The following is a 24,091-nucleotide window of genomic DNA, read 5'->3' as shown; positions in this document are numbered from 1 at the left end:
TAGCACATTACATTGCATAAGCACAATACAATATACTATAATACATTACCATGTTCAAAATATATTGAGGTTTAATGATGTTTTAGTCAATTATAACGTTCATAAGCTCATTACTGATGACCAAATTCATAGTGTATTCTAATATATTTCACAATACCTTATTTCAATTTCTGATCTATCATAATTGAAGAGTAGTGCATATAAATTAATATGGTTGTAATGTGCTAATGATGTCTCACACGACACTTTTTGTTATCCAAGCCCTGGGCCAGAGAAACCTTTCTAATTTCTTCAGAACTTAACAGCTGGACCTAACAGGGCTAATGTTGCTGACCTTCACCCAAAATAGTATATGTGATTCTTGTTGCCTGGATAATAAATGTATCAGTTGGCTATGGTTTCACATAAGTTAGTGTTTGTGATCTTGTGTTATAGACCATGGTTCTCAAAGTGGGGTCCAGGGACCTTCAGGGTTCCAAATGGATGCTTACAGGTCTGCAACTGTAGTGTATAAAAGTGTACACTCTCAGAGTTATGGGTGACGTTATCGTGTGTCCTTTAAAATTAAACTGTTTGAGAACCACTCTTATATTGCAAGTTGTTTTGGCCCCACTAGTACTATAGGCTACTAGGCCTACTATCTGAGTCTGGCGGTTTTGAAGAAGTCAAGGGATCCGCATGTCTTAATGACTGTTGGTAGAGCGTTACACATTTTGGTGGCATCGGAGCGAAATTAATTTAGTCCCTTGTTTGTGCCGAATCTGGGTTGCACATGGTTTGTTGAACTCCCGCTGGTGTTGTGGGTGTGGACTTTGTTGACATTAAGGAATTATTTAGACAGGTAGGCCTACATGAGTATCTTGGTGGTGTATCCAATCTTGTGGACCACCCATTGCAAGATGCTGTACTCTGTCGTCAACCCTATATATAAGCCATTCTAGCCTGTCAAAGTCATAGGTCAAAGTGGGCAGGGGTGAGGTTTTGGCCAAATGTTCACCTATTATGACATGTCCAGAAAAGGGACAATTTATGTTGTTAAAGTATCCTTGGTAAAAAAAATCATTGTAAAACATTCACATTTAGGCTATATTAGTCTAAATGATACAGAGTATGTCTTGATTGATTGATTGATTGATTGATTGAGGCTACGCTAATTTATATTTCATATATTTTCCTTTTGCAACTGATACCACGCCCTCGGAGGCTCGGCCCTCCGTATAGGCCTACTGTGGTTAAAGTAGGCGGTAGTAGGCTACGCAGCATCGAAGGCACACAGCAGCAGTTCGCCAAGACGCCGACAATCGGGTGTCGATCGGTCAGCTCATCTGCATTGGTCAACTAAACTATTACGCTCAAATTAAACAAAAGAAAACAAAAAGTAAAGTGAAGTAAAAATAATAATTAACTGAAGTAGGCTAGTTCGTCTACTGGGAAAAAAAGGGGGGGGGGAAGAAAGAAGGAAAGAAAGAAAAAAAAAAACATTTTGATTTAAACCGGTCCTCCATATGATGGCAACGTAAAAAGAAATCCATAGGCTACAGTTGACAGGTGGATTTGAAAGGTGAGAATTAGAGTCAAGAGAGGGAGGCTCGGAGGCAGTTCACTCAGCTGACTGGCTGCCCACAGTTCCACATTGACACCGGCGGGGAGTCACTGAACAGGCCGGGACACAGAGACCCGGGCAGTTTGAATGATGGCTGGATGTTGTTGTATATCAGCGGAGGACAGAGAGAACCAGAGAATCAACGAGGAGATCGAGAAACAGCTCCGGAGAGACAAGAAGGATTCTCGCAGGGAACTGAAACTGCTGCTATTGGGTGAGCTGTTGACCATAGTTTGGTCAGTAATAATAATAATAATAATAATAATAATAATAATAATAATAATAATATTAATAATAATAATAGTAGCCTAATAGTAATAATAATAATAAAAAAACTAATTGAATAATTACAAAAACACCCAAAATGAAAGACAGATTGAGCAACTATAATCTAGTTTTCACATAAATCTAATCGTTGCAGTCAACCTATCTTCATATTATTGGTCCTCACTAATGTTCATGATAAAATAGCACTTTCATTTTTATCCAAGCTAACAGAAACTGCAGGCTTTAATCAATAAAAGCCTGCAGTTTCTGGTTTCTGAACTGCCCACATTGCTCCTATGAGAGTATAGGAACATGTGCTATTTTATCAACATTACTGAGGAATAATACAACTTTATTTGTATATAGCACCTTTCATGACATCAAATGCAGCTCAAACTGTTTTATACAGAGCAATAGAGGGGGGAAAGAAAAGCAAAGGCACAAAACATTAAAATAATAGCACAAATGGCAGTGATTCCATTAGCCGGTAACCTACACTACAGTACAGTTAGCTATTGACATGGGCCTATTTGGCAAAACATAATTCCTGCCAGTGGCATTGGAGACAAATGACCATAACAAAGCAGAAAGCACTATGGCAACGTCCCACTCCAGGAACACAGACCACTGTCAAGTCTGTGGTCAGTGAGTGGTGAAAGCCTTGACTAGCTGCTGCAGCTGTGTGTCATGCAAATCCCATGCAAATCCAGGCATGAGTACATGGCTGTTAGGCATTTGGCTCTGCTGTCTGCTGAAACTCCTCGAAAGGGCTGTTCTCCCCCCGACATTCAAATTAGGCTATAATTTGACCAAACCCCACCCTGTTAGATTAAAATGCATTTGCCGTAAAAGTAGATAGATACATTTTGACACCTTGTAGCCTATACCGTGTATAGGGCTATTAACACAAAATAATGCAAGTGACATTCAAATAAGTCTGCCGCATGGAAAAACAAACATTACCGCCCAGCAAAAAGGGATTATTTATGTGTTTGGCCTTGTGAGATATTGGATTTAAGAGCTTCAGGCAGGGCTCTCCCTGGTGGGTGGAGCAATGGGGAAGAGGGTCTATGATTGGTTGGACTTGGACCCTATTCCACTAACCCTAACCACAAAGTGTCCTGACATTGTGGAAAAGCGCACAGACTCGTTTTTAGTAATCGTGCCATGTTTTGATGTTCATGACCAAAACTTTTCATGAAAATGTGGTCTCACTTCCTTCTTGGACTACTAGTCACCCCTACACCCAGCCTCACAAGCTTGAAGCTGGAGCAGTGCAACAAAGCATTATGGGCATTCATTGTAGTAATCCAGCAATCCAGTCAAACACACATATTTACTGCTATCTACTACAAATACTATTAACATTGAGTGACTGCAGTTTCTTCCAGCGGTGAAATGTCCCTTTAAGTAGATCCAAGTAGATTTTGTTTTTAAACTCAGACAAAGCCATCTATTAATTACTGTTTGTGCATAAAACGTATCTCTACAGATAGTCAGAATTCATTCATTCTTCTTTTAGCCTATTCCCTGCATCAAGGTTTAGCATGGCGGATCCTCCTGCTTCCATCTGGTTCTGTTCTCTGCATCTTCCTCATTCACTCTAGCCACCTGCCATGCCTGCTCTCTCACGGCAACCATAAACCTATCCCATTCTCTCTTTGACAAACTCTTCTTCTGTATGCTTTCTTGTACTCCCTAATTCCACCACCCAGGCCTGCTTGTATTCCTTCCTCTGAACGTACTTTTCTTAGCTGTCTCAGCTCCTTTCTGAACTCCTGTCTCAACTCCTCTCTGAACCCCCGACCTCCCAGTCTGGGCGGACACAAGGCCACTGAGCAACTCCCACCCATTGATTCATAAACTGTATATCGGTATGCTCTATCTTCACTCTCTGCTTACTCTTCATCTTCCTCTGCTTGCACTCCACTGTCATCCTATAGACTAGAGCATCACCTGGGCTGCCTTGCTATGCTTTCCCTTGCCATCACCTTGGAGTCACTGAGCTCTCTAGTCCACCATACCTCCACTCTTATACATCACCCTGTATTCTTCCATCCTCTTGAAATAGGTGTTCCCAACTGTTCCCAACAATCCTTTTTGCAAAATCCACCACCAGCTGTCCTTCCTTTCTCTCCTAAACACCATACCTACCCATCACCTCTGTTTCCTTCACCTACAGCACATCTCATTGAGGACCGCTCTACGCGCCCCTCTCTCTCCTTTGTGTACTAACTGTTAATACATATTTCAATCAATAAAAAAACCCTCTTTGTCCAACTTGTGGTTGTGGGGCATATGGATATGTACTGATAATAACATATACATATCATCACACCTTCTTTGTGCAGCTTCATACTCACACTGTCTCTTCACCTTCAAAACACTGTTGGCATACTTTTCCTTTAGGGTTATACCTTCCTATTTCTTCTCTCGTCCACCCATGCACCTCTGATATTCCTGGCCTTGCTCCCCTTCCAACTGGTCCCTTAGACTTTTGGCTATCTACCTTCCTTATATTTCCATCATATCAGCTAGCTCTCTCCTCTTACCAGTCATAGTATAGTGCCAACGTTTAATGTTCAGACGTTCACCCCCACTCTCCTACCCTTCCTCCTCTCCTGCTGCCTCCGAATCTGCCTTACGTCTTGCCATTATTAATATTAAATGTGTTTTGTATTATTCTGATTAGCAGCTAAGTGGTTGATATATGTCCATTGTCAGCTTGGATGCTGACAAAGTATAGTACCATATACTAGTGCAGAGATAGCTTAGTCCAAACAAGGATTATTTATTTTGTAACCAAATGAAAACACCACTGGTTCGGGTGCACTGAGTGTCATGATTTGCTTGAAGAATAGCATTTACCTGCCGGTCTTATGCAAGCTCCTTCCATCACCAAGAAACTTGACTTGTAAACAAGGTACATTCAAATCAGTTCACTTTGGGTACAGCTTGTTTGTGAAGACACTAAAACATGCAAAACTCAGAGGAACCCAGTAAAAGTAATGACAACAGATTCACAGACACTTGGACCGTGGTTTACCATACTATTTTGATTTGATTTCATACTAAACTAAACAAGCCGGAATGCAGACGGCACCCCGGGAGCAGTATGGGTTGGCGCCCCAGCCTGCATCCTCTGTGAGGAGAAAACCTTTGATGAGGCCTTTAGGAGGGCCATTCCTGTAGTGCTACCGTTGCCCAGAATCCACCACTCCTGAATGAAGTGTCTGGTGCTGGGAGTCTGGTGCAATGCACAGGTCCTCGCTGTACTCCTGGTGAGAGCAGGAGTGGACCTGGTGAGACGTAGGAGGAGGCCGGACAGGAGTCAACCCACAGAGCCTAGTTCCTCCACATGCCAGAATTGTTCCTCTCAGTCACGGGATAGTAGTTCCGGAATGGTTCCAACGGATTGTGTGGCCCTGGTCTTTCCCTAGTGGGTCTGATCGAGGGTAGCCACTGGGACGTAAGTCGGGACTGGATCACCCCGGCTGGGTCACCTGAGTGAGGGGTATGATGTTCGCGAGACCGTCCGTGTGTGTATCCCCGTGTGTCCATCCGTCCGTTACCAGCTAATCTCTGGCACTGTTAACCCGGTTCATGCCAAACTTTGCACACACACTCCCTGGATGCCAACCTCTGTCAATTTTTCCACAACGGCCTGTTATAGCGCCACCATGAGGCCGATTTTGGCAAAACACATTTCTGTAGATTACTCGTACACATTGTATCCATACATCACGCAATTCAGTATACACTCCATCTCCATAGTCATCAGTACCATTTCCCATATTCCATCCTGATTGATTAAGATGGGCTTCCAAAGCTTGCATGATTTGTCTGTTTCGAACAAAATGCCACAAATCACAGTGTGCAATTGTTGTACATTATTGTACATTTCCACTCCCTAAAGGCCCATGTATGTGCTTTTTTTATATTCATCCTTCAGATTTGATCCAAATATCAATCCTGCTGGAGACCTAACCCTTCTTCTAGTTCCCTCTGCTACCCCCCCCCCCCATGCCACACTTTAACATTAACAGGACCACAATGGAAATACGATTTATTGCTTTTTGTGTTCTCCTTTTGACTATTATGTGCAAGTGTTTGTTCATAAATATAATATTATTAATTAAAAGAATATATGAATGATTGTGTCAATAAAAAAATCAAATCAATCAAATACTATGTGATGGGCAGGTAGCCTACACTACGTTCCCAAAGTTTTGGAAACAGACTCTTGAAACTAGCAAACCAGTATCCAAGAAACCAGAGAACAAGCTTAATGTCCTCACTTACTTGTCCTCATACAGGTACAGTACAGATGCGTGTGCGTGTGCGCGCACACACACACACACACACACACACACACACACACACACACACACACACACACACACACACACACACACACACACACACACATTTGCTAAACAAATGGCTTTGGCCGTGTGCAGGTTGCTTGACAAAAAGAGGAACTGTTGCAGGAACTGGACAGAAAAGTAACGAGTTACAGTGTGTGTGTGAGTGTGTGTGTGTGTGTGTGTGTGTGTGTGTGTGTGTGTGTGTGTGTGTGTGTGTGTGTGTGTGTGTGTGTGTGTGTGTGTGTGCACGTGTGCACGTGAGTGTCGTAGGAACCGTCATAGTTCCTTTGTCGATTTATAAAATGTATGTATAGGTTTATGATATTATTATTAATTATATGGCATAGCTCTGAAATAAGAGTGATATGTAAGGATTTTTTCTTTAGATACAGTAGTTGATATTCTGAACGTCCTAGTTACTGCCTCTGATTGGCCGACCGCGTACATGCAGGATGTTTATAATGCTGTTGTGTCGTGGGGGACATGGGAAGTGAGGAAGAGAGAATTTCAGAGAAGCCAAAACTTAAAAAAAAAAAAAAGGCTTAACGGCATCGGCGGTTAATGCGATTTCTCCCAAGTTTACATTGGCGGTAAATGCGATTTCTCCCACGTTTCCGTTGCCTCCTATAGCCGCTTTATGCATCTTTGCAACATCTCACCAACACTCAAGCGGCGCGCCGCTCGGCGTGAGCGGAGGGTATGTACATCTGAATCCAAACGAGAGTGGAATAACCGATTAGGGACCCTGCGGTTAAGCGATGTCCAAACTTCAGAAAAGCTTAACCGAGGGTTCCGAAAGGGGCTAGTTCTACCCCTGATTTGAACCCGGGTTTCCTGCACAAGTGCTGACATTTGGGAGAGACCAAATACAACCCACCCCAATTGTATAAGTATAAGAAAGGATAGTATATGCCATACAGATTGGACAAAATAACACTTTATTCACTGAAAACAATTACATAATAGGGCTTTAAAATAACACTCAGGATTTACACTGTATTGTCTTGTTGCTCTTTATACTACTTCTTAGGTACTGGGGAGAGTGGGAAAAGTACTTTCATCAAACAGATGAGGATCATCCATGGAGGAGGATACTCTGACGAGGACAAGAGAGGCTATGCTAAGCTGGTCTATCAGAACATCTTCACCTCCATGCAGTGCATGATCCGAGCCATGGAGGCACTCAATATAGCCTTTGCTGATTCCCAAAACCAGGTAGTACAGCTTAGGACAAAACTAATCTTGTGGTTGTTCATCTATTAAGGCACATCATGGGATGCTCCACTTGTTAAGAACATTATCAATGTATAGCATATAGCATAAAGTCCAGAGAAGCACAGCCACAACAGGACATTTTCAAGGGATCCACCAGCAACAGCATTCAGGCTTTTCTATTACTTCTTTAAATAGAGGCCTACATGCTATGATTGCACAAGAGAGAGAGAGAGAGAGAGAGAGAGAGAGAGAGAGAGAGAGAGAGAGTAGTAAATGAAAGTTGGTGATCTAATCATCTACTGATGAGGAAATTCTGATTTTAATTCAACTGCATTGTGTTGAATAATATGCATCTCCTGAAGCCACAACTGCATGTGTGTGTGTGTGTGTGTGTGTGTGTGTGTGTGTGTGTGTGTGTGTGTGTGTGTGTTCACATACTGTGCTTCCAGAGCTATGCAGCCTCTGTGCTGGAGGTGGAAGTAGACAAGGTAGATGAAATGGAGAAAAGTCTGGCAGAGGCCGTCAGGAGTCTGTGGATGGACACCGGGACACAGGAATGCTACGACCGACGCAGAGAGTACCAGCTCTCAGACTCCACCAAATAGTGAGGAACACACAAGACTTAAGGGCTTCCGCTTGAGATAGTTCATTTTATGCGTATGGGGCAAGGCTGGCCGACTGCATGAGGCTCCACAAAGTAGACAGGTCCACCAGTACATTTTGGGTATTTTATTTACCTCCAAAAATAGGAAACAAATGAACACTTAAAGCTACACTTAAGAAAACAACAAACAGGAACTTAAGAATACTGAGGCTATGCCTTCCATGATGCCCCAACAGCTCTCCCCTGATGTTCATCATAGCTATCCTCAAGTCAAACTGAACACTGATCATTCTCCTCACCTGCAGCTTGCCTGCTCTTAAACAGGTGGGACAAACTAATTACAATCACAGTAATTGGTAACTCAAACAACAGGCAAACCAAGCCCCCTGAGCTGATCTACAATTAGGCCTACATACTGCTTTTCAAACTTATTTTCAATACATACAATTCAATAAATAGCACTGATGAGGTGATTCACCGTCAATAAATACACATGTAAATCAGACACCAACAACTCATGCACTCAGCTGGCAACTACTACCCACAGCTGAATTCCATGCAAGGCAGAAGCTAACCAAATCTCCCGTCAGCGCCAGAGATTCCAAAGTATTGTGAGCGGCATCGTCACAATACCATATATTACGATATGATGATGTGCAAGTTTGACTAATGACAGCCTTATGGCAAACAAACAAGAAACAAATAATTAAATAAATAATAACTTTATTTGTATAGCACTTTTCACACAATCATGCAGCTCCATTAAAGAGATAAAGGAAAATAAGGGAACAGATTAAAAGGACCAGAAAAAAGTGCTTTGCATTAAAAGAAAAAAAACAAATTCCATCCATCTCCCCCTTTATTTGGAGAACCATATACATTTCTCTCTTCCCCATTTGATTGTTTTCTGTTTTATTTTTCAGTTATCTTACCGATCTGGACCGTATTGCAGAGCCTTCTTATGTGCCTGACCTGCAGGATATCCTTCGGGTCCGAGTGCCCACTACTGGCATCATAGAATACCCCTTTGACATGGAGAATGTCATCTTCAGGTGTGATAGTGATACAGTAGGATACATGACACAAATATCAGTTCTACCAGTCATAATCATTAATTAAAACAGATAACATTGTCTTTTAAGGGAAGAAGGGGCCAATTCACATTGTTGAGGATGGACAAGGCACAGTACAAATATTGAGAATTGAGCCCTTCTAAGTTCTAACCACAACTGGCTGAAGAACGCTGGACTTCTGTGACTTTACACAAAATAATAAACCCAGTCTGTCAATTTCAATAGAAATGCAGGTGGGACTGGGAGTGCATGAGGCTTTCTGTTTGTCTAAATTTCTAAACGGTAGTGACTTAAGGCAAATAGTGCCTACTGGTGGTTAATATTTGTATGCAGACTTTCTAAGTGCATAGTGACAGGGAAATGAGAATGAATATCAGTCCTATTTATTCAACACATCCCTCAGTGGTGTCCTCAATAAAGGCGGGACGTTTTCATAATGCAATCAAATCAATCAATACATTTTGATGCTCATGGTGGTACCTGGGAAAATGATCCCCTCGCTACCCAGAATGGACAAGCAAACATAGTACTAGTACATAGTAATGTCACAAACCCTTTAAACACTATGTAACATTTTCTGTCCCTGTGCAACAGGTTGAAAATGTAATGTTTGTGCTAAAGTTTAATATAACACATAATAATAAACTTTGGTGTTGTTCTGAATCTTTTGATTGGCTGTTATGGCAGAATGGTGGATGTGGGAGGTCAGAGGTCAGAAAGGAGGAAGTGGATTCACTGCTTTGAGAATGTCACCTCCATCATCTTCCTAGTGGCGCTCAGCGAGTACGACCAGGTGCTGGCCGAGTGTGACAACGAGGTACGAATTTGGGAAATACGTTGGACTTAACCAGTGGTTCTCAAAGTGTGGTCCGGTGACCTCCAATGGTCCTTAAGGAGGTTCCAGGCGGTCCCCAGCTAAATTTGTTAATATAGCATCAAACTCAGTTTAACTGCTTTCAAACTATTAACATCAGCTATTCACACCAGCTTAAAGGGACAGTTCAGATGTTTTTGAACTTAAGTTGTATGAAATATTTCCGTTCAACTTTGACCCCTCCATCACATGGAACAATTTTTTGGGAGTAGTGATATGGACACAAAAAACATGGTTCTGTGTGATAGAGGGGTAAAAAAAGAACGAAATATTATAGAAATAGGTCAACAATACAAATGACGTTAGTTTTGTGGATTAATTTACCTTTACTGCGTGGCCCCCAGTGCCCCCCACAAAATGACCGTAAATACTTGATATTTCACCAAAACCAGAGCAGAACTCCCACCACAGGACTCTGGCAATCAATTAATACAGTTGCAACCACTATATTAATGGCAAGTATTTCATACAACTTAAGTTCAAAAAATCGGAACTATCCCTTTAAATACAACCGTGTGCGTTGTGCGCTTGTAGATCTGCTATTTTCAAATCAATGATTTGCATTGATCAAGATGTGTATCAATGGAGAGTTTACAACATTAGAACATGTGGAGGCATCATAAGAACAAAGATCAAACTGAAGCTATTGTGAATCTGTGATGTGTTTCCCTTTCAGAACCGCATGGAGGAGAGCAAGGCTCTGTTTAAGACTATCATCACTTACCCGTGGTTCAAAAGCTCCTCTGTCATCCTCTTTCTCAATAAGACTGACGTACTTGAGGAGAAGATCATGTACTCTCACGTAGCCGACTACTTCCCACAATTCACAGGTTTGTGTGTGAATGATTCTGCGACGGTATCGCTTGCAAAACATAACTACTACAGTGTGGGACTTATGGGGGAGCTTACCTAAACAGGTACAGAAATGTGTGTTTGCGAGCATCCAGTTTGTGGCAGTGAACTGATACTTGCTAGTGGGCAAATTATTTATACATAAAAGATTATGTACAATGGTTATTTTTATTATTGCAGTAACATGTTGCTGCACATTAAATGCACATAAAAGCTGTTCCAACAGTAGTAGTAGTGACATACTTTATCTTGTGCCATTTCTATGTAAATAGTCTCTTAAAGTAATGACATTTTCAAGGGGATTGAATTTAGCCTGGTTAACCAGGGGGTTTACCAGGCTAAATAAATGAAATGTTTTCAAGGGGGAGTGGTTCACCAGGCTAGATTGTATTTTGTACCATAGTGTAATAGTAGACAAATGTTACATAAGCTTTTATGTTGTGGATGGAAAGATGTTTGGCATAAGGTCACCATGTCATAGCTGTCAAGTGGAAACCTAATTGTATCTCCATATTTTAACTTTTGTTTTGTTTCGTAGTTGGACAGTGTTGAGTAAAACTACCCCAAATAGCCAATCTACAAGCTTACAACATGTAAGCTTGTAGATCATCTATTCCTGTTTTTGAAGTTCTGTTCTGTTTTTGAGTTTGTGTTGCCTAATCGAATGCAGACAACAGGTATGCCAGGTTAAAAGTGCTCAAGTGGGTATTTATAAATATTGAACTAATGAACAGTATTAAGAACTTGTGAGAGTGACTAAATTTTCCATTTCCTGAAAAGTAACAGCTTTGAACATACAAGGTTTCTCCCTGACAGCCACAATATTCAATCTGCTGAGAACAGCTGTGAGAGAATGAGTCCACTGACAGTTTGACAGTTTAATTTGATTGAAGGTCGGTTAATGCCAGTCATGATTTTTCAGGTGCGCAGAAGGATACTAAAGCAGCACAAGAGTTCATCCTGACAATGTACCAGGAACAAAACCCAGACAAGGATAGGAAAGTCTACTCCCACTTCACCTGCGCCACGGATACAGAGAACATCCGCTTTGTCTTCGTAGCTGTCAAAGACACCATACTTCAGCATAATCTTAAAGAGTTCAACCTGGTATAAAGAGGAACAAGTGACAGACACGACAGGAGCTAAGAAGAGAGGTGTGGAATTCACCCTTTGTCAGCCTTCTGATTGGTCCCTGACTGACTAACCAGCAGGCTCTTTCTGCCTTGTTCCGCCCTGGTTCTGCCCGTGTTTATGTTGAATTTGATAAAACACCATTTTTGGAAAAAACTAAAAACAAACATATGCCCAGTCACTGTGCTGCACCTGTGATGTTCCTTTTTACCGACGCCAAGTTTAAAATAACAATTGAACGCACAGAATATCAATATGAAGCAACTGAAAAACACCTTGTAGTGGATGGAGAGGGGATTTTTGTCCAACCACGAAACGGCAACCAATGGGTGCGAAGAGGGGCAGAACCACGGGCAGGACTTGACAAAGGGTGAATTAGGTGGGGTGAAAGAAAAAAGGTCCAGGAAGCACCAGCAGGGGGAGGGAGGGGGAATAGAAAGGCTGCATTTATACTACACAATAAAACAAATGCTCACTTTGTTTTTCTATGATGGTTTAAACGCAAGACTCTTTTTGTGTTTAACCTGTTAAGTGTGTTCTTTAACAGGCAGACTATTAATTCGCTGTACAGGTTGCTGTGTTTGATAGAAATCCCTAGATCTGACTGTACTGTATGCTACTTTGAACTAAACTGTGAAATCACTTCATATACTACTTTAAGACAATGGTACATATGTCAATGATGCACGTTCCACAGTTTACATACAGTAATTTATTTATCATGACTATGGTGTGTTACATAATCTATCTTTTTACAAAATTACTGAAATAAAACAAATCTGACTTTTCCCAAAACAAGATTAAGAGAGCTTTAGTCCAACTTTACATTTGAGAATTGACGTTTTTCTTTTTCTTATTTTATGTGTAGAAAATGAGAAAGATGACAAAATGATACATAGCATGTATCCAAGCCATGTGTACGATTAAACAAAATGATATAAAATTTGAGTAACACTAATTTTAAGTTAGCTGTATTACTGTATTTGAGTTTTGCTACTGAAAAATGTTTAGCTGCTTGAACATAGAACATATTTTCCCAGGTTGAAAGGTCTATGCTGTTCTCAAGAAATTAAAAAGATTTCAAAAAAATTCATGTAAAACACTAAGGGCAAAACATGAATAAATAAATAGTACATGCATATATTTATAGCAATAAAGAAATATATTTTATTATATTTTTTTATTTTATCTTTTTCTAAAAATGGCACAAAGGGATTATGTCAATTCACAAAAAAATAAATTGTTCACAGAGGCAACATTAATATTTAGTTACATTAATTGCAGCGAACCCAACACCAAAGCAAACCTTTAAAATAAGTTTGAGAACACAGCTGATGGTAATAATAGTTCATAGTTGGCATTGCATACCAGTGGTATAAAAACATAAAAATCACCAAGTTACAATCTGCAATTTCATAGACTACATTGTAAGGATGTATACAGTATACTTTATCTATATACACACATTGGATTATTTGAGATAAATATACAGATTAATAAGCATTGTATATGTACTGTATAAAAATAGCATGCATCTCTAAATCTCACACTAAATCTTATTTTGTAGGAACATAGAAAAACAGCAAAGGTTTGACACACAATTTGACATCTTGCGCTAGATGTGTTATGAATTCATACTCTCCCTTGTTGGTGAACAAGATATTTCCCTTTTAAATAATCTAAGAATAATAAACAGTGATTATTAATGTAATTAAATAATTAACAGTGTTAAAATATAAATGTGATTTGGCCTTGTTGCACTGTAATGTAGTTCAATGTTCCTCTTCAAACTATATTTTTAATGGTACGTGAATGCAATGAGATAGAGTAGCTTCTACATTACACTAGAGTTAAATATAACCTGAAATATCTTTAAAATAAATTTAAAATAAGATTCTAAACTTTATATTTGATTCTAGAATAGCAGGTGTTAGTTTGAATTGTGGCACATTAAGAAACATGCTTCAATGTAAATGGAAGTTCAAAGTTGACAGGAGTTGCTCCCTTAGACTGTATGGAGTACTGTAGGCATGCAAACACACTAACACACACACTCGGACACGCACTCACTCACTCTTTTGCACACAGTCTTACAGTCAGAATATAGTGTCTACCACTGGTCATTGCAGGTTGTGCAAATAAACTAAACTGACATGCAGCAAAGAATAAAGGCACTGGCACACAGGGCTTGTGTGTGTGTGTGTGTGTGTGTGTGTGTGTGTGCGTGTGAGAGAGAGAGAGAGAGAGAGAAAGTGCATGGACACTTGGTCTTTCATTTCTTGGTTTGTTGCTCATTTCTATCGGTCAGCATTTGGGTAAACTCTCCCTGGCTTCCTCCAACATAGCAAGAACCCACTGGAAGCATAAAAACATGTACCACAAGCAATAGTTATATATATATATAATATAGTAATATGATCACTAACACTATAGTTCCTAAATGTTTTAATTTCATGGCCATCCAAATTAATATGCAATTTGCCACAGACCAACATCTGAAAATATTTCTGAAAAAGTTCTGAAATGGTGTATCCAAGTGCTCATATCATGTGTCATTCAGATTGTCAAGTGGGTAACTGCCAAACTGGGCAACTTGACTCAAATATTGTGTTGGTAGGTTCCCGACAACATGAGACAACGATTTAAATATATAAAAAAAAGAAATGTATTTTTTTTAAATAAGCAAATTAATGATTTCTCAGTCTTGATACAACAGATTCACTACCTACCTACATACAGTACTTACCACTGCTATATCCGGCGTTTTGAAATTAATGATCTTGCCAAACTCTTTGGGATGGAAAACCGATTTGACTCTCTCCTGTGAAACACAATGGCAGAGCAGGTTAAGCACAATAATCAGCATTTTGAGCAAAGGAAAAAACTAATTAAGATATTGCATTAGGGCATTATTCTAATTTGCACAATGCATTGAATGGACCAAGTGAAAGCAACCCCAGTCCTGAACAGTGGTTGGTTTTGTTTTGTTCAGGTTTCAGTTTGAAAAACTAAAAGGCAGATCACTGGAATAACAAACTAGGTCCGTTATAGTTGTTAAGGTAGTGGCTGCATGCTGCAGCTGGCTATTAAATGACACCAAAGCCATGTCTGAAATATAAAGCATGTTTACTCAAAATACTCCAAAATGGTATATTTTATTCACAACACATTATTTGAAAATGTATTATGAGAACACCATGAGAACAAGTAAGTTACAGCATAAAGATACTAGGGATTGGTTTTCGTTTGTACCTTAGCCTCGATGCGAAGGCGTCTCTCGTCTATGATCAGCGGGTCCTTGGTGAACTCATCAAACAGATACTGCCACTCACAGGTTAGCTGACCAAATGTGCCCCTCGTTACAAAGAAGATACCCCTGGAGAGTAAAAAAAGACAGAGCTAAAAAATACCTACTTGTATAGTAGGAGAGAGGGCCGTAGATACAAAATAAAAAATGTGACACAAGGCAGTGAGACTCAGAAGTCAATGAGGGCTAATTTATACTTCAAAAGATTATGTATTTTTTTGTATTGAACTATTGATACACGTCACCATTATTAGGATTAGCAACATAAGACAATATGATTTCAACTAACTGCCTCCAAGTTTGATGTACGTGGAATTTGTTTGTTCATTAAGGTGGCACACCAGAATGCTTTACTGCGATTAAAACAAATTCTGTTGCATATTGTCGGAAAGTGTGCTTCGTTTGGCAGGTGTGAAGGCTCAAAGATGCCCCGTTACAATGGATAGACGTGGTTGAATGAGGAGACGGAAGCACTCATCGAAATATGGTCAGACGAGCACATTAATCAATTTCTTAATAAAAACACTGCAGTGTACATAATATTCAGTCTGTCTGTGCGTAAACATGGAGCACTGTCACTGTGTGTGGGGATCCGTGTGGGGACTTTCTAAATATAAATAGCCTACTTCAAAAACACATAGCTCAGCATGATCTATAAACTGTAGCCAACATTGCATATGCATGCATAATCAGTTTATATGATGATCGGATCATCTATGGGACTAATAGTATATTGTAAACTCAGATAATACATATTCATAGATATTAACAAAAACATTTTATAAATTAGACGCAGTGTATGACTGTTGTTTCTATTTCAATTAAGGGTTTGAAATGTGCTGTAAACTTAGTTAACAGAACAAAAATTAAACAAACAAGACAACAGTGAAGCCTATCATTAAAAAGCCAGAAATGTGATGGTCCCACCTCTTGGTAATCATGAGGAAGTCAGAGTCGTTGATCTTGGCGTGAGCAAAATATCTATATTTTGCAAAACGTCCATTCTCAATTTTCTGGAGGAAGACAGAAAGAATAAATGAATCATTAAACCACACAATTATACTAAATGTGTCAAATGTGAAACTGAAAGCTTCAAACACTAATGTACTAATTAATAAATAATATAGTCATGGATACAACATTTGATGAAATGCACGACGAAGCATCAATGTACTAAATTACGTCCTTCTATGACGTTGTCTTGAGCAGTGTCTGTGTGTATGTTGCTGATGGGGAAAATGAAATGAAAGATGAAAGAGATGAAACAAAGACAATGTGAGGTATAATTGAAAATGAAATGAAAATATTTTATTGGGAAAGAGAGGAAGGTGACTGATGGCAGTTAATTTTGAACAGAGTGAAAACAGGACATTGATGAAAGAAGACGGCGTTGAGATATGAATTGCATGGAAATGATAAAACAAAAAGGAAAAAAAAAAGCTCAAAGCAATAATTAGGTTTGATTTATAGTCCAATTTGCAGGTTAAAAATGTCTCTGCATAAATGGTCAATAGTGCTGGCATGGTTAGCATGTCATTTAATTTCAAAATAGTTTTTGCATGACCAAAAAAGTACACTTAAAAATGTAGCTGTTGTAGATGATGGAGCATTTAACTGGGACGGAATCTTGAATGGATCACATGATTCACATCATTATCATTTTGAAACAAACCAATTATGGGGCGAACATTTGGCAAGAATAGCAGATCTACAAGCTTACAATGCATTGCGATATGTCAACTAAGTATATAATAAGAGGTTAATATTCTCTATTAAGTATATTTGGCCTATATTTGGAGGAACAATTATCTATCTCAATTTTGTCTGAATGTAAACAGTCACAGATTAGCCTGCAATTATTAATTAACTGGCCAACCATCTATTAGATCATTTGTCAGCAGTAAAGCTCAAACTTATTTGAAATAATCAAGATTAACTGAATCCATTGTTCATGTCAAATCAAAAATATACTGTACAGTATAGTCTTACACCAGTTGGCCATGGAGAAAAAAAGGTGAAAAGATGAAAACAATTTTGTGAAATACAAAAAGAACAAAATGAATATAATTATATCATAAATGGACATGAAAACTATTTTCTTTTACAAAGATCAAAACATAAAAATAAAAGTTGAATACTCTGTGGTCTGTTCAAAAGTCCCATCAGAGTACTCGATGAACAAACACTAGAAACGATACAGATGCAATAATCTATATTACTGACACACTTAGCCTGATTTATATTTGGTTGTGCAACATGTCTCACACCGAAAATAGCAGATCCGCTGTGAGCATGTAGATCTGTGTTTTCAGTGCGATACACCGGCGCACAACTTAGTAATAAATCGGATGTAATCTAACGCTGGCACTGAGAAATTCCCTTCTAGCTGACTTCATCTTCCCCATGCTCATTCATCCTCCTCATCCTCATCCTCATCCAATGTGTCAGTCCTAATCCATTCAATGAAGACCAGTCTCCTCTGTGGAGATGACAAGAGACAAGACAAATCTGAGATCATAGCAGAGAGTAACACGATCGGTCTAGCCTCTGTTCTATCTGATGGGGAAGACAAGAGATAAGACAAATCTGAGGTCAAAGTAGGGAGGAATACAATCTGTCTATCCTCTATGTCTATGCTATCTAATGGACAAGACAGCTCTGAGATCAGAGAAGAAAGAATACAATCTGTCTAGCCTATGCTGTCACACCATAATAATTATGTCCAGTAATATTCTGCAGAATTAGGCCTGGCCAATTGTGACTTGAGTTTGCATAAATACTAGTGTTATAAAAATGAATGTCTAGCAACTCACTGAAATCTAATTAAAAATAGAACTATGATCATTTGTTTTCTTTCTTCAGGGTTAAAAGAAAAGTAACTTTCATCTAACTTTTCTGAGGAATCAATGTACATATTTTAGCATAAGAGTTTTTTTTTAAATCTTGTATTCAGGTGCTACAGCATAATCATTCTTTATGGAGCCTACATTACTGCATGGGTAGATCTGAAAAAATGTTAACCACACTACAGCTCATCTGTCCAGCCCTTTAGTAAACAGAAAATCAACTTTAAGGTCGGGATACAAATTTTATCGGAAGAGAGAATCCCACACAGTATTCCAGTTCCAATTCTGTATGCTGATTTTTGAGTCTATGCACCTATGTGGCCAATGGCCATGAGCACCAGTATATGACTATAGTGTACCAGTAGGGGCGCTGTTCTGCCAGAGAGAGAGAGATAGTATTAGTGCAGCACTGTTGCCTGCTAATGAGAGAGAGAGAGAGAGAGAGAGAGCGAGAGGAGGGGGGGGGGGGATTATTACATTTTCCAAATGCCCAAATAATGTTGCCCTGTTAACTGTGCCTGTGTGTGTGCGTGCATGCATGCATTCCTGACATACTGTATGTGTAGGCCACATTCTGGGACACATTTGGGACCTGACCCCAGCTGATAGAGGACACCTGGCAACAGATTTTTATGAATCAGATTTGATGGTTTGAAATGTGATTCAAATCCGATTTCTGAAGATCCGTCTCAGTTTGGACTCTTCAAAGCCTGATTTATAGTTCATGGCATGACGGTGACACTTGTGGAAAAGTTCAAGTGACACTGCGACGTGTTGTACGTGACAAACCGTGAGCTTGTAGATCTGCTATATTCCACAAGGAACAATTCATATGACAGAGCATTACTCATGCCTGTCGTTACGTGATTATACCACAGCAGCCAATGCAGACAGGTCGACAATGTCTAAAAAATGCACAAATCCGACCTGATCACAAATAACTGTGGACAATCAGTCCTAAAGATCAGGTTTGAGAAACAAATTGGATTTGCCAACACAGTTTGAACAAAGCCTACAGCATAAGGGTGGGGGAGGTGCCGTCTATGGATCTCTGACTTTTATTGCGGACTACTTATCAATAAACATAATGGGCAACTTCTGTGGCTAGTGTTGAAGATCAACATTCAACAGAGATAGAAAGCACACTAGGGGTGTGGAGGACAGGATATGAGGATGGATATGGAATCTAACAGCATAAATATGTTTCCACAACTGAACAAGATACTACTGGATGCTTTAGGTCACAGCAGGAACAGCAGTCAGACGTAGTAAAAACACAATTCATAGACATTGTTTTGCCACGGTCTTAAAGGGCCACTTCACCCCTTTTGCAACCAGAGCTTATTTTAATGATGTTTAGGACACAAGAAACCCTTTCCTGGGGTTATTATGTGTGTAAAGTTTTTGAGGGGCACTAGCCCCTCCTATACACAGGTTTAATGTTTGTCTTTAGTTCAAAGTTTGTTTTGTAAAAGCATTGCCAATGAAGGGAAAATTCACGTCATAATGTGTCGTTCACGTCATATTGTCTCTTTATTGTTAATGGCGTTTAATGTTTGTGTTAGCACCGTTTGTTTTATATCTCCATTACATCACATAATCAGCATGAGATAGACTAAAATACTAGCGCCCCTCACTTCACACGGGTGTGATTTTTTTTCACCTCCATGCAACCTCCTCCCTCTCCACAAGGAGAGGAAGTGCACCAAAGCATTATGGGCACTGTAGGAATTCAGCAATCCAGTCAAACCCTATAGTCAAACACACAGACTTCAATATTGTTCTGGCCATAGGGTGCAAATTTCTAATTGTGCTACTGTTATCTACTACAAATACTATTAACATTGAGTTACTGCAGTTTCTTCCAGCGGTGAAATGTCCCTTTAAGAGTGGCCAGGTGGAGGATGGAAGAGAGGGATATCCCTGTCTTACCTGAAGCATCTGACTACCGAGACCCTCCCTCTCCTTATATGGCCGTATGACCCCGTCCTCGTGGATGAAGCGAGGAGGGGACGCAGAGACTCAATGTCCTGTGAAGTCTCTGCCGCCCTGAATGGGAAGACACACACACACACACACACACACACACACACACACACACACACACACACACACACACACACACACACACACACACACACACACGTTGATTAGTGATGCGCATACACAGTTCAATACAAAATCTGCAAGATGCGTGGGTTTGTCCATGCTTCAGAAAAGGTCAATAAGAGATTATTGAGTTCAGTAAGTCAAATAGCTACACACAAAATGGCTAACAATAATAATGGATTGCATTTGTATTTGTAACGCTTTTCTATGCAGAGTTCTTACTCAAAGCTCTACAATGGTCCATTCATTCATACAGTCGAAGCCAGCGTCCTCACTTCCCACATTCACACACCGCGACCACTGGAGGCAATAGTCTATATAGGGCTATAGTCTAAATTTACATTTATTACTGCTAAATTAACCGTACAACCAATGCAGTAACTTGTATTGAATGCATATTTGTACAGAAGACATTAATTTCCTTTAAAAAAATATCTGGAAAATTAAAGGCATTGTCAAGCTTTACAAAAATCACTTGGATACCTGATTTCCTTTCCTTGGGTTTTATGAGCAAGAATACGTGTTGGGTGAGTTGAGTAACAGTAACCTGACCTGTGCTTCACATTTCTGCACACACTTTCTAATAAACAAATACACAATTTGAGCATGTACTAGATTGACTATATGCACATTTATACAGATGTGATATAAACACACCTCTTGATCCCTTGGAAGGTACTGCTGGCCATGTCGATAATGCCTCCTGTAGGTCTGGCCACTGCTCCCACAAGACCCTTCCCTACGCCCTTAAAGAAGCCTGCCGCACCCTCCTTCTGAGCACCTGTGAAATAAAAACACACCATCATATTTTCCAAAAAGCCCTAATCCAACTCAGTGTATTTCTCTTTACACCAATTCACTGTTCAATAATCTGCTCACATGACAATTATCCAGCCCATTTGCAATCCTTTTTGGGGGAAGAGACATTTCATGATTTTTATTTCATAGGTCATTGTGTAGATGACTGGCAGAGAGAGAGAGGAGACATGCGAGACAAGACATGCAGAGAGCATATTGTCTGTGCCCCAGATGGCTGACCCACCTATTCTAACAGGAACAGTGAAGAAACACACAATTTAAGGTGGCATGCTCTGGCATCAATCCGTATGTGAGACAGAGGTGTAAACTACACATACCTTTTATAGGTTTGGTGACAATCCCTGTGATCCCGCTGACAAAGCCCTGAGAGAAGAAACCAGTGTTACCCCAACACAGTGACTTGATTATACTAATATGACATGAAGAGAAGAATGGCTGCTGTGTGAATACTGTGTGAATGCTCCTCCTGCCCAGGTCCTAAACAAGATGTTTGTGGTGCTTGTAATGTACAGTATACACTGGTATTGATGGATCCAACTCTAGAATGAGGTGCTGGGTTCTGCTGATCCTACGTACAGACACCAGTCCCTTGCCGCCTCTGGCCAGCCCCTCTCTCAGACTGCTGGGCTGTTTGTTCATGATCTCCCGTCTCTTCTGCTGGTACTCCTCATCCATCGTTATGGCAGCGACACCCTTTGCCATAGCACCTGTGATCCTGGAGGCTGCACCGGCCAGGCCCCCTGGGGAGGAGAGGGGAGGAGGAAGAGAAGAAAAGAGATCGTAACATTTTAAACTTTGCTCAAATTTTGTTAATAATGTCCTGGAAATCAATGTATAGCCAGAATGGTTAGAGGAAGTGAACGTCTGAAGACATTAATACAAAGAATGCCCAGTGCTTACCTACAGCTCCACCCACCAGAGCTTTCACTCCAAGAGCCATGCCTTCCACAAACTCCTCAGGCCCCTGGATGGCTCCCTAGAAAACCCCAAACAATCATTACCGTACACATAAAGGAGTGCTGTATTTTAGCAGTACTGGGTGAAAAAAAACTAAAACATTAATGGTTCTATGAAAGTATACTCCAGGTTTTAGATTGGAATTCACAGGTTACCGGTAATATTCACAGGTTAATAACTACTAAAGAAAGAAAAGAAACAGCAAAAGAACAACAACAACAACAATAAAACATAATATAACACAATATATACAGTATAAAGAGTCATACCTGATAGGGCTCATAGAAGAAGGCCTCCACTCCTTCTGACAGCCCTCTGATCAGCCCAAAGGGATTTCCCAGCACATCCAGACCAAGCACCAACACATATGCTTGTTTGATGGCCTGGGATATAAACATGGACACTGGTAAGTTGATTATTTCCCCAGGGCAAATACATCGATGAGTCAGGTCATGAGTTGGCGTCCAGGTTTAGAACCTTACGTTGTAAGTAATTAATGGACTGAGTACACAAGAGCAGGGGCTTTTTCACAAACGTTCCCATTGTTTGTGCGTGCGTATCCTCTGTGCTGTACCTGCTTGGTGTAATGACTTATAACCTCCCACTGGAGCTGCTGGGTGGTGCAGAACTGGAAGGTCAACTCAAAGAAGGCCAGTCTGAAAAACAACAACACAATCATTACAAATGATGCACATGAGAATGTGAAAAGTAGATGCGTTTTGAAATGGTTACGGACAAAAATAAATAAAAGCAATAAATAAAAGCATAAATAAAAAAGCATAAATAAAGGTGTTCCTACTTGAAGACAACATCCTGTACGTCAGTGAGTGTGGCTCCTATACTCTTCAGCAGCAGGTTGAGAGACTGGATAGGGATGAGTTCCGTGTCTCTCTTCTCTTTCATACCGTCCTCTCCGCCCGTACTCAGAGATAAACTCAGGTGCAGCTGGAAATGCACAAGGTAATGATTACCCCAGGCATTCTCAAATCAGGAATCAAAAGAGCATTACTGACGGGGTGGCACAGTGTATCAGACTCTGCCCGGCTAAAGTGGGGATTCCCCTTCAGGTTAGTGGTTAAGATGTTTGGCCTCAGTGTCCCTTTCCACATGGGAGACCCAAGTTCAAATTCCAATTATACATTAGTAATTAGTAAATGTAAATTCTGACAATGACAACAATTTGGGGGGGGACATTGAAATCCCACTAGCCTAAAGGGGAATCACACTAATGCAGTATACATTTGTAATAATTTTCTTTTAAAGCAGGTATTAATTTTACTGTATTATTGCAGTAGGATAAAACTGAAATAAGAGTCAAATAAACACATGCAACACACCTTGATGGGGGATATGTGGAAGTACTCATAGAGGCTGATAGGAGAGGTGTCTGCAGCAGAGACATGGCCCAACTCTGCCCTTATATACTCTATGTCCTTTTCAAACAGCTCCACCTTGTGGAATAACACAAACACACATACAGTAGGAGGTTAGGAACCAAATAATTTCAAACTTCTGTATAATTTTGATTGAGCTGACAATGCCTGTGCCTTTATATTATTGTAGTTTTTGTTCATTTTGAATTATCCTTGAAATATTTATCTTATTGTTTATTATTATTCTCTTTTTGTGACACTGTTGACAAAGTTCTAAGAACAAGAATGGCATTGTCTGCAATATTTCCACAACTGTATTATAAGTGCATGTGACAATAAAAATAATTTTGAACCTTAAAATAAACAAACAATAACTGTTACAGCTGATTTGTGTGTTCAACAGACCTCCTGTTCTGAGGTTGTGATGTTGTGATGCTCGGGTGTGAACAGATCAAGGATGGCGTAGAGGAAACCCAGGTCCAGCTTCAAATCCATCTCCTGAATCAACACCTTGAAGTATCTGAGGTAGAGAGTGCACATCTGCAATCATTTCTAAGGCTATGAGGTGTGGAGCCAAATGGGCCATAAAACTAAACTAAATTAACACTGCGTGAATTCCAACATATGGCTGAAATTCTAGCCTTGCTGATACAGTATATTAAAAATACAAAATAGTACATAAGGGTATGAAAAT

At 39.9% G+C, this 24,091-nt stretch overlaps 2 protein-coding genes across 2 annotated transcripts in view; one reads left to right on the top strand and one right to left on the bottom strand.

The window, feature by feature from the left end:
• The first annotated feature begins 1,559 nt into the window (after nt 1-1,559).
• gna14a (guanine nucleotide binding protein (G protein), alpha 14a) lies at nt 1,560-12,623 on the top strand. Its single transcript, XM_083783892.1, has 7 exons — nt 1,560-1,817; nt 7,268-7,452; nt 7,902-8,056; nt 8,980-9,108; nt 9,817-9,946; nt 10,680-10,833; nt 11,778-12,623. The coding sequence occupies exons 1-7, from the start codon at nt 1,691-1,693 to the stop codon at nt 11,966-11,968; spliced, it is 1,071 nt and encodes a 356-aa protein (XP_083640018.1). The 5' UTR covers nt 1,560-1,690; the 3' UTR covers nt 11,969-12,623.
• Nucleotides 12,624-13,171: 548 nt separating this feature from the next.
• Nucleotides 13,172-24,091, bottom strand: part of LOC310872173 (intermembrane lipid transfer protein VPS13A-like) — a 54,166-nt gene continuing 43,246 nt past the window's right edge. Inside the window, 15 exon segments of the mRNA XM_083783893.1 lie at nt 13,172-14,341; nt 14,733-14,807; nt 15,239-15,362; nt 16,221-16,306; nt 20,072-20,149; nt 20,152-20,188; nt 20,906-21,029; nt 21,385-21,430; nt 21,644-21,807; nt 21,968-22,043; nt 22,294-22,407; nt 22,599-22,680; nt 22,824-22,969; nt 23,362-23,475; nt 23,803-23,917. Coding sequence (XP_083640019.1) covers nt 14,291-14,341; nt 14,733-14,807; nt 15,239-15,362; nt 16,221-16,306; nt 20,072-20,149; nt 20,152-20,188; nt 20,906-21,029; nt 21,385-21,430; nt 21,644-21,807; nt 21,968-22,043; nt 22,294-22,407; nt 22,599-22,680; nt 22,824-22,969; nt 23,362-23,475; nt 23,803-23,917 — 1,432 coding nt within the window. The 3' untranslated portion in view covers nt 13,172-14,290.

The sequence above is a fragment of the Protomyctophum parallelum genome, assembly GCF_964188405.1.
Source record: "Protomyctophum parallelum genome assembly, chromosome: 15".
Taxonomy (NCBI): Eukaryota; Metazoa; Chordata; class Actinopteri; order Myctophiformes; family Myctophidae; genus Protomyctophum; species Protomyctophum parallelum.
Note: the sequence above shows the minus strand (reverse complement) of the source record. Positions and strands in the feature narration are given on the sequence as shown.

Excerpts from the sequence above, each read along its gene's own strand:
- gna14a (XM_083783892.1), top strand. The coding sequence starts at position 1,691 with ATGATGGCTGGATGTTGTTGTATATCAGCGGAGGACAGAGAGAACCAG. Across the intron at positions 7,453-7,901 it reads TTGCTGATTCCCAAAACCAG|AGCTATGCAGCCTCTGTGCT; the intron begins GTAGTACAGCTT and ends CTGTGCTTCCAG. Across the intron at positions 9,947-10,679 it reads TGGCCGAGTGTGACAACGAG|AACCGCATGGAGGAGAGCAA; the intron begins GTACGAATTTGG and ends TTTCCCTTTCAG.